The 12,260-nt window shown below is 30.0% G+C and overlaps 1 protein-coding gene across 1 annotated transcript; it reads left to right on the top strand.

The window, feature by feature from the left end:
- Positions 1-512: 512 nt before the first annotated feature.
- On the top strand, positions 513-913 carry LOC121392380 (aqualysin-1-like; the record flags this gene model as incomplete). Its single annotated transcript, XM_041523613.1, is given in 3 exon segments — positions 513-637; positions 639-697; positions 794-913. Coding segments are annotated over 3 exon segments (304 nt in total), but the record flags the coding sequence as incomplete, so codon positions are not given.
- Positions 914-12,260: the final 11,347 nt, after the last annotated feature.

The following is a 12,260-nucleotide window of genomic DNA, read 5'->3' as shown; positions in this document are numbered from 1 at the left end:
TGATATACCTCCAAGATCACAGTTGAAGGCAACTTTTGTTATTAATTTCATTGTCATCATTAACAACTTATGTAACAGGTTGTTAACAACGTGGGTCTTGTATATAGACACCTCGCTTACATACTGTAAAAAAATGGTGTTTTGGTGATTTCAAGTCCTTGTAACTTGACCCACATTTTCGTTAATCAATTAGAGTGCCTCAATCTTGTATAAAACAGTAAATGGCTGTCAAGCAATATTAATTTCTCAATTGAAATCTTATAGTAGCTGGTTTATATTACACTTTAATAGAATCAATAAAGATAGTCATTATTTGTGTGTGTGTGTGTGTGTGGGTGTGTGTGTGTGTGTGTGTGTGTGGTGTGTGAACATACTATTTGCCAAAGGAACAGCTATTTAAGTTCTCAGATTTTGTTAAAGGACCAACAGTCCAATTTAAAATGCATGTACTGTTAAAACAATTAAAAATATGCATAATACAGATATTATATAACTGTTATTCAGATAAAAAGTACTTGACAATGTTGAGTTTGTTGAAGAAGAGACATTTGCTAAAGCTTCACTTTCATGGGCACTGGATCGTATTGATCAAGTCAGTCCAGTATTAGATGGTATATTTAAACCTGGAAGAAATGGAAAAGGGTGTTGACATTTACATTTTAGATACAGGTAATGAAGAATACCTTGAATGTGTTCTGTTTAATTTAATTCTATATTGTATAGGTATTAATTATGATCCCTCTGAATTTAAAGGTAACAGAGCCAAAAGCTTATATACTGGGATATGACCCAGTGACAACCACTATGGAGATAATCAAATGGGTAGAGATTGTCATGAACACGGAACTTATGTAGCAAGTCTTGCTTGTGGAAAACGTTATGGAGTTGCCAAGAAAGCTCACCTGTTTATAGTGTTCGTGTGTTAGATAATTCAGGGAAAGCACCTTGGAGTGTTTGTTATAGATGGATTAAATTCGCAGCAACATATATCACTTGTAAAGAACCCTCGTCTTCCAGCTATCATCTCGATGTCATTACAAGGTCCTAATTCTCATTCGGGTTAAGGGGTGTGGAGCAGCATCATTTCTATGGATATACCAATTGTTGCAGCTGCTGGTAACAGCCAAGATGATGCATGTTATTATAGTCCTGCTTGTGTACCAGGAGTTATTACTGTTTTGCGGGTCTGCTCTAGGAGATCGTGTTTACTATGATACAAATGGTGGCACTTGTGTTGATCTATTTGCTCCTTGCGGTAAGGTAAAAGGAGCAGATTTTAGCTGTAATAAAGTGTAAAAGACTCGATCTGGAACATCTATTGCTACGGCTTTAGTTAGTGGTTGCAATAGCACTGTACTTACAAAGAACATCCTCTGCTGACTCCAACTCAGATTAAGCACAACTAATAGAAGATTCTTTAAAAAACGTGCTAAACTTTGATGACCTGAACTCTTGTATACAAGACACGTCCCCCAATTATTTATTACACATTAACAGTAAGTTACCCTAAACATTGTAAAATTAGAAAGGGACTTAAAATATTTCTATGTGTATTCAATAAATTTTTGATCATGTGGTATGTTTTATATATTATTGTGCATATTACATGACTTCTTATTAACTGTAACCCATTATAAAAGGTTGGCCTCAACACAGAATTAAAAATTTTTAATGATCTCCATTGTATCAAAAGACATTTTAAACATATGCTGACATGTATAATTTAAGCTAATCCAACGTTTATTTTTTACTTAAATAGATGTGGTTACTTTAAAGCAATTTTTACCATAATGTTGTATTGATTTTTGTATTGAGTTAATTATGTAACACTTAACGTCTAGCAAGATAATTTTATGGACTCTGGTCATGTGTGTTATGGTTGTCATATGTAATCTTCTGCTATAATAGAATAAATAATTGCATCTACACACATGTCCTTTTTAGAAGTGTATGTTTAAGCATATAAATTATGAAATACAGCAGAAGTGACAATCATAAGAGTGTATTGTGTTTTTGGCAAAACATGTATTTAAAAACGTGACTATTGTAAAATGGTTGTATTTATTATTTCATTTAATTACTATTTAATTGTTTACGATGTGTCTTTATTAAATTTATTTTTCATATGTAATTGTTAATAAGTTTCTTGGTTAAATGGTGACCTTATTAATAGTGTCAATCCTCAGTTCTTAGCAGTAGTTTTTAATTGTTAGCTTTTAGTTTACCACTTTATCTTTTTATACATTGTATTTAAACCTTGCTATTATGGTTCTGTATATATAGTTGTAGTTCCTAATTGTTTTGTGAATTCAATGGTTTAAGTAGCCACAGCATGAATCAGTTATAACCAGATATACCTGATAGTTTAAGTATAATTGTAATAATGATGTATCTTTGTATATTTCCATAGTCATACATAATATTATAATATTCATTACCTATATATATATCTATAATATATATATATATATTGATTAATATTGATGCGACCTAGTGCATCTATTAAAATTTCTTTAAAGTATCATTAGTTAGACAAAGGTGTTTTGACATATTGCATAGTTCTGTGGTGTAATAGTGTTATTGGTGTCAATATTTTTTTTATGACACAACCCTCATATTTCCTCTATTAGAAGTTGTTTGCAAGTTTCAAATCACATTCATATTTCCTTTATTACTGTTGTTAGCAATTGTCAAATTGTCCTTCATATTTCCTCTATTAGAAGTTGTTAGCAATGGTCAAATTGCCCTTTATATTTCCTCTAGAAAAGCTGTTAGTAAGTGTCAACATCCATAATACTTCAGCAATGAAAGTAGTATATGATGAACATCTACTTTATGATATATATAGTAGTTAAATAAGGTTTGGGGTTTATATGTATGGTAGGTGGTAGAGAGAATACTGGAATTCTTACTTGTGTTATCACTTTTTAATAATAATTTTAGTCGTTACAAAAGTATTTAATAATGATTTAAAAAAAGATATCATAAACTGAACAATTGAAAACAAAATTTTGAGATTCTTATATTGGTCCTTTATAGTAAATTAGCATACTGAGAATTAGGGAGAAGCTTTAGGCATTATCATAGTCATTGCTAAAAAGGGTTTATTAAATTCAATGTTAGCTATATGTACTAGTAGAATATTTTGTATTATTAGTTATTGTCTCATTCAACAATTCAAATAAATGATCATAGGTCCTGCCTGGCATTACCAGGAATTAAAAGATTATTTCTTTTCATGAAATTCCTTATTTCATGTTTACATTAACTATATTGTACAAATTCTACATGAACACTAAACCATTAGTTAAGTATTGAAATTCTTATATAAAATTAAATGCATTTCTTTATTTACTGTGTTTTTTGTATTTTTTGGCATCTCAATAAAGATTCTTTCATATTAGTCATAACATCACATCTTATGTTAGTCACGTTGCAGTCTAATCTATAGTCTATTCTGATTTACTTTTTTTGTAAAATCCTAATAGTCCATGTATAAAGAAATAATATTGAATTACTTATGTTATTATACTTCTCTCAATATGATATAACAATCATTATTTTCTATTATCATTAGGAGCAAAAATCAAACCTTCAAAAATCAAACCTTCAACCACACAAAATGTTGTTTACATCAATACACACAACAATCATACCTTCACTTACACCAACTGGTTACCTCACCTGGTATTGAGTACTACCAAATGTCATGTTATTTTATATGTTTATGTTAGGTTCATGTTTGGCACTTAATCTTGGTTTATTCTGGATGTTGTAAAATGGTCACCGTCATCTGATTGTTCTCACAAAGGGTGCTATTGTGATAAACATTGTCACAAATGGAATGATTGTTGTAGTGATATAGCTGATATTGGTTGTCGTGCTACACCTTCTTTCTCTCCTACACCTACTACAACTAATACAGCTGGTAAGACAAATCAATAGTTCACGAAATACATCACTTTTACGAAATAATGAAATTGGAAGAACTTACTAATTATTCATATTTATATGGTCAATCATTGCTTTATATTGTTTATTTTAATTTATTATAAGCATGTTACATAGCTATAAAGTGTTCCTAGGTATTGAAACATTGGCCATTTCGTGAAGTAGTGAATGGGTACCATGAGAACTGCAATGTCTGTGATTTCTTTGTACATTGTCACATATCTGTTGTTATATAAATTTAAATTTCTCTATTATTTTACTGATTTTCTTTAAAATATTGTGACTTAAAATGTTTCATGCCTGTGACTTAAATTGGGAAACTCCTTGATATGGCACTAAAAAAATTTGAATTTATGGTTGTATATGTATGACAATTTTTCCCAGAACATTTACCATCATTGTTATTAAAGTACTATAAAAATTATAGAAAAAACTTTCTTTAATCTAAATTTTGACAAATTTATTTTACATTTTACTGATGATTAATAAAATTAATGTAGTGATCATTGTACAATTTGTTGTACACTAACTGATATAATAACTCAAAACAGATTCAACCATAAGTTATTGTGTAAACAGTAACATTTAGTTACTAAGTTATTAAATAGTGTGTAGACGTACTTAATACATTTTGTTTTAATAATTATTGTATTACTTGTTGTTCCTTAATTCAAGATATGGTAATGTTTTTGTGCTTGTATTAGTCCTGTATAATAACTTATAATTACTGATCCATATGCATAACAATTGTCAAAACAATACACCTACATAGATATATTAAAATCATTTTAGTGAAATGTTTAAAGACATTTGTCAAAAATATATGCTTTATAGAAGAGATTTACTACTACTTAGTACTTAAATACCAGCTTGAAGTTACAATTAAATGAACTCAACATTAGCTATATGCTTGAGTGTAAAATTTTATTTTTATTTGTCACTTTTGATTAAATGATTATAGTTTGTCTGTCATAATCGCCAGTAAAGTTGTATAATTTAGTGACATCTTCATTTAATGTATACATGAACTGTATTGTACAAATTTTACTTAAACCACTAAAATATTATTAAAATTACTAAAGTTTGGAAATTTCATATTAAATAATAGTCTATTTCTTGATTGTAATATGCTTTTGCATTGCATGTCATCTCAAAATGTTTTTCATCTTTGTCTCAAATATACAATTACTGATGTGATAATTCTCTTGCTGTTAATATAATAATTATTTTTATTATTTTTCTTAATAGACACACAACAAAACCTTCAACTACACCAATTGTTGTTAAGTCAGCAGAGGCAACAATCAAGCTTCACTTACACCAACTGTACACCACCTGGTAAATATGTACTACAAACTTTATATATGTTGTTCATAATATTATGTTTATGTATTTTAGGGTCATGTTTGGCACTTAAGCTCAGTTATTCTGGATGTTGTAAATGGTCACCATCATCTGATTGTTCTGACAAAGGATGCTATTGTGATAAACACTGTCACAAATGGAAAGATTGTTGTAGTGATATAACTGATATTGGTTGTCATGCTACACATTCTTTCTCTCCATACCTACTTCCACTAATATAGCTGGTAAGACAAATCAATAGTTCATGAAGTAGATAAGTTTTCACCAGAAAAATAAAGTACAAAGAGCAGAAGCAGCGAATGTAAGAAACTTATTATTTATTATTCATAGTTCTGCGGTCAATTATTTGTGTATTACTATTATTTAATTTATGATAACCATAACTTAAATAATCAAAACCGACTAAAATCATCAGTAAAGTTACTGATGCTTAGAAATTGTAATCAATGTACTTTTGCATTACATATAATCTGAACAATGTTTTTTTTCATCACAATTTTGATTTAATTTTTTTTTAATAGTTCATGTATTAATTAATAATAATATGCAATTATTGATGTGATAATCATACGAATTATATCATTTTATACTATTCTTGTATAGACACGTCAATCAAACCTTCAAGTACACCAATTGTTGCTACTCCAGTAGACACTACAATCAAGCCTTCAAGTACACAAATAGTTGCTACTCCAATAGACACTACAAATCAAACCTTCAAGTACACCAAATGTTGCTACTCCATTAGTCACTACAATCAAACCTTCAAGTACATCATTGTTTCTACTCCAATAGACAATACAATCAAACCTTCAATTACACCTATAGTTGCTACTCCAGTAACACTACAATCAAACCTTCAAGTACACCTATAGTTGCTACTCCAGTAGTCACTACAATCAAACCTTCAAATACCCCAATGTTTCTACTCCAATAGACACTACAATCAAACCTTCAAGTAACACCAAATGTTTGCTACTCCAGTAGACATGACAATCAAACCTTCAAGTACACCAATAGTTGTTACTCCAGTAGTCACTACAATCAAACCTTCAAGTACACCAATAGTGCTACTCCATTAGTCACTACAATCAAACCTTCAAGTACACCAAATGTTGCTCTCCAGTATCACTACAATCAAACATTCAAGTACACCAATTGTTTCTACTACAATAGACACTACAATCAAACCTTCAGGTACACCAATAGTTGGTACTCCAGTAGACCGCACAAATCAAACCTTCAAGTACACCAATAGTTGCTACTGCTAGTATTCACTACCAATCAAACCTTCAAGTACACCAATTGTTTCTACTCCAATAGAACACTACAATCAAACCTTCAAATACACCAAATGTGCTACTCCCGTAGACACGACAATCAAACCTTCAAGTACACCAATAGTTGCTACTCCAGTAGTCACTACAATCAAACCTTCAGTACACCATAGTTGTTACTCCAGTAGACACGACAATCAAACCTTCAAGTACACCAAATTGTTACTACTCCAATAGACAATACAATCAAACCTTCAAGTACACCAATAGTTACTACTCTAATAGACACTAAATCAAAGCTTCAAGTACACCAATTGTTATACTCCAATAGACAGTACAATCAAAGATTCAAGTACACCAATTGTTTTCTACTCCAATAGACACTGCAATCAAACTTTCAAGTACATCAAATGTTGTTAGTAGTACTACGTGTTTGGCACAATAATCAAATCTTCACCTTTTACCAACTGTTATTCCAGGTAAATGAGCACCATAAATTAAGTGATACACATTAAAGTGGCAAAAAACATTGCTGCAGTTTCTATTATATAGTGGTGTAGTTTTTTTTTTTGTTATGCTGCCACAGTAAAATAACTTACTAAATATTTAGAATAAGTTATAGGTCTTGCTTAGCTTATAACCAATTATTATATCAGTAGTCCTTATGACAACGCAAATTCTTTCTAGATGTATGTATTTACTGCTACAACTATTGGCAAAGAAGGTAAGTTAAATTTGCTTTGGCTTTAAATGAAACCTTTTAATGAAATTACAAAATTGAAATTGTAGATAATTGCATTTTGTCCTTATAGTACTTATTTTGGAGCAAACACTTGTTTTGTCTTGTCTGCCTTTGCTTTTTTGAAGGTCTTTTTAAAGCTTTGTCTTTAATAGACAGTCCTTTTATGTAGAGCAACTTGCTATTACTTCACAGTTTGCCAATATTCTGTACAAGTTTTGTAGCTGTAGACACTATAATTATCAGTTATAGCAGTTTAAAGTTCATTGCCACTAACACATAGAAATACACACACAAATAAATATATATTGTGTAAGCTTTACCAGCACAGTGAGCAGCAATGATGTGTTTCATATGTTTATTTAGGTTCATGTCTGGCACTTAATCTCAACTATACTGGCTGTTGTGACTTCTCCGGTCACCATCTTGTTCAAATAATGGATGCTATTGTGATCAAGCTGTTACGTAACAACAATTGTTGTAGTGATATAGCTGATATTGGTTGTGAGTCTATTTCTCACTGATAAACATACTAAGACAAAAAATACAAATCAGTAGCTTGTTCAATATTTTAGGGAATATAGTTCTTCATTGTTGATAATGTAAATGTTATTTGTTATATTAAATTAAAGATACTCTGATTAAAGATAACATCTGAGTGATTGGCCCCTGAAATTTATCTACTGTGATGTTAAATAAGTTGGGATTGTATTTGGAACTTCTATAGTTAGAGTTATAATTGACTGTAATATATATCATATGTACAAATTAACTCAGTACTTACAGAGATAGATAAAATAAGAGAAAATGGACTTGTATATTAAAACTCGAATAGATGCACATTTCTCTACAATAAACTTGATAGTTTGTCTATTAACATTATATAAGTTATTATGACAATTAGAGCACTGTATATATGTTACTCATCTCTAATTTTCTAACTGTTTTTTTGAAAGTATCGAGAGATAATAGATTCAATACTGCTTTGCTTAATGATAATTAATCACAAATCTTAGTTCTTAGTTTACAAAGAGTGGTCTTTGTAGTTATTATAAATACTTATTATGATACATTTACATATAATACAGTAGAAACGAGGGTTATATTATGACATATGTAACATATATTAAGGAGGTATATATATGAGCAGACATAGTTGACAGGAGAGCCACAGTAGGATGTAGTAAACTACATCAGGGCTACTTAGGACACAATCAATGTCTGTATAGTGATATAGTAACGTGATGTTACTGCAAAGTATCGGGGATAATAGATTGAATACTGGCAACCATTTTTAGGACCATCGCCTTCCATATTATACGACTGTAAATATTAATATGCTGACCTCGGAACCTCCCATTGGCCTTCCATAGAATCCAACATAAAGACAGACAGAGGGTTAATGTCGGGCTTACTAAAGACTTCAGTTATTAGCTCTCGATTGTTCTGATCATTCTTCGCCTTATATCAGTTATTCCAGGCTAAAATGAGAACATTCCAAGTTATTTTGATAATATTCATTACTGTCATTTCATTAGTCATTGGAGAGTGATGGAGGAGATTACAGATGATGTAATAGGTATGTTTTGTTTTATCTATCATTGAAACTGTCATAATAATAATGTGGATACAATAATTATACAACTAAAATTAAAATTATATCGTTAAGTCATGGGAAAGGTACTGGTAGATTTAAATTCTACATATAGATACCAACTGTGATTAGTTTTTTGGTTTGTAACTCGATTTAACTTGAAAATAGAAATTTTTGGTTATTTTTTTTACTTGTTTCCCCCAGATAATGGTGAAGTGATTGCATAAGTTTTGTTCTGTTTTTTAATTGGAGTGTCTGTGTGGATATGTATATGTTGTTATGCATATGTCGTGAACGTAATCAGAATTGACTAATTAAATAAATTATAATTAAATAAAAGCTTGAATTTAATGGAAAGCAATGGAGAGAATATTGAGCTTCTCTCATGATCATTGTAATAATGTCATGCAAAATCCATTTATGATTATTTTTTTACAATATCATTGTGTTTATTAAGATCCTACATTATTTGTTTATTCTATGAAACTTTTGCTGTGACATTAGTGTTGTCATACTGATGTGCCCAAACATTTGATGCCACACATATAATATATTGCCAGATTTTACATGCTAAAATAAAATTACGAGACAAACTCTCAGCTAAACAAAAGGTTAGATTTTATACATTTTAGAGGCTTGACATTGAGTAATGATGAACTGGTTTCTCTATTTTCTTTCATTAAAGCATAGAACTGTTTAGTAAAAAACTAACTGTCACGTAACCTATACAACCAGGCACCTTTTCTTTGTGAGCTTTTTTTCTATAATTAAAAGCAGTACAAAGAGATATATGTATAAAATTGATAGGCAGTAGAAAGACAATATATATAGTGTTCTCTTGTAACTTAAATAAAAGTAATTGACAGTCCTTGTGTAATCTGTTAATTCTAATAAACACTGACCATTCCTCTCCTACAATCTGGTAAAAACTTTCGGAATTATTTTTTTGATCATTACAACCCTAACATGACAGCATTTACCCTTAGATAAAGACGTTTTAGCAATTATTTACATAATAGGTTTTAATCACTTTAATATGTTCTTTTTAGTTGCTAAAAAATTTTATTACTTTTAATAACAACTGTTTTCATCCTAATTAACATAATAAATGCTTTTCAGTCTCTACACTATTATCTTTTTACCAAGCCAGTATATGTCCAGTAAAAAAATTGTCATGAATTGTATGCTATAGTATAGATGTGGCAGAAATGATTATAAGAAGCCAGATACACTATATAATTAAAGCTAATAATATTCTTTTTTCTTTTTTATTATTATTCTATCACACGAACTCATTGCTTCAGTGAAACCATGGAGAATCGAGTCTTGAGTTGTTGATTCAGATTACCGATGGATGGGCGGGGTGACTTGACTTGACTAAGCTAAGTTGACGCATGTCAATGCTTTGCTTAATGATAATTAATCACCAATCTTAGTTCTTAAATTTACAAAGAGTGGTCCTTTGTAGTTATTATAAGTACTTATTATTGATACATTTACATATAATACAGTAGAAACGGGGTTATATTATGACATAGTTACATATATTGACGAGGTATATATTATGAGGCCATAGTGACAGAGAGCTATAGTAGGATTGTAGTAACTACATCAGGGCTATTTAGGACACAATCAATGTCTGTATAGTTGAATACAGTAACGTAATGTTACTGCCAATATATTGTACGATATCGGTTTTAGTAAAAAAGTCTATGAAATATTGAAAAAGCACTAACAGTACAAATCCATTTTTACAGATTATCCATTGTTTTAACTTACAAAGTAATTCCTGAATAAAAAAGTTACTCTAGCTAGAAAGCTCCATCATAAAAACACATTAGACAGCATCAATAATAATGATTTTATCAATAGGTTGATGTCTTGTAGAAGTTTTGTTAATATGATATTAGGGTTTTATATCATTGAATGATTTCAGTGGACTAAGGTATTGCAAATTATTGTCCACTTTGTGAATTTTTGACTCTTATTTTAAATAATTTTAAAAAGAACTAGATATAAAATTACCTCATAGACAGTGAGGTAAAAAAGAATCATTTACAATACATTAAGTACAATACTGTACAATAATACTGTGACCATCTACTTGATAATTCAAAGTCTCATGGTATGGTCCACATTTCTTTTATTGTTTGCATAATTTTTCTATATTGATCTCCTTTAGTTTTTCTTATAATTATTCGATTAAAACTTTTATTAGTTGCATGTATATATAACAATTAAATACATAATTACTTTTTAACTAAGGGACAAATCACAAAACTCTTGTACTACTAGTTCACCATTATTCATGCTTTTTCATAATTGATCCAAGATTACAGGATTAGAATTTAGCTTCAAGCATTTTAGGTAGCTTCTTCATATTACAATTAAAAGATTATGTTCTCATACACAGTTTTCTATCATTACGATGATGTTGTCATTTTCCTTTGTTTTAGGTTGGTTAGTTTATCAAATCACTATTGGAACAGCAATATTTTATTAAAATCACAACAAATTAGTAATAAGTTTATAAATATTTTATTATTTTGTAATATACTCTTCTCAACCAGAGGTGCAAATTTTTTTTAGTAAATTCTGCTAATTGTCAGATGACCAAACTTAAAAGAAAAAGAGCCAGTGGTTTTATGTACTGTTATTACAGTCTTATACAAGAATGAAATTAGTCTGTAATTCTCAATTTTTAGTAATGTACATTTTAAAAAATCAATGCACTATTTCATGCTTTCATTATTAGTAGTACATTGAAGGATATATAATTAACTATTATACATATCACAAACTTATCAAATACAACAAAATTAATAGTCACAACCTGCATATGCATTATTAACAACTGTAATGCATGGACAATAATAATAACAATATTACTTCAATCCTGAATTTTTACCAAAGTTAATAAACGATTGTATATACTGTTTAATTTAACCTTGCTTTATATATGGCAATATTACACAATTTATTGAACACTATTAACTTTTATTGCATAAATCGTGTCGTATTTGTAGGTGTGGGTCCCTGGGGCGATATCTAGAGAGGAACCAATTACCCAAACTAGCACTGTGTATTAAGATGCTCAATATGCAATTACGTACGAGACCGCTCAGGCTGTGATATTAATTCTTCTCTTTCAGTTGTCGTACAGGACACGTCGAGTTATTCGTGCTGCTCCTGGATACCGACAACAGGTCCGTATATGGTTGTCCTGGCAAATGATACTAGTCATTAGAGATTTGAACTATTGCTGAGAAGTTTCAAAGTAACTTCCTGAGTTTTCAAATCCAAAAATTAGAAGGGCCCCTTCACTAAAATGTTG

This window comes from Gigantopelta aegis, unplaced genomic scaffold (genome assembly GCF_016097555.1).
Source record: "Gigantopelta aegis isolate Gae_Host unplaced genomic scaffold, Gae_host_genome ctg3699_pilon_pilon, whole genome shotgun sequence".
NCBI lineage: Eukaryota > Metazoa > Mollusca > Gastropoda > Neomphalida > Peltospiridae > Gigantopelta > Gigantopelta aegis.
Note: the sequence above shows the minus strand (reverse complement) of the source record. Positions and strands in the feature narration are given on the sequence as shown.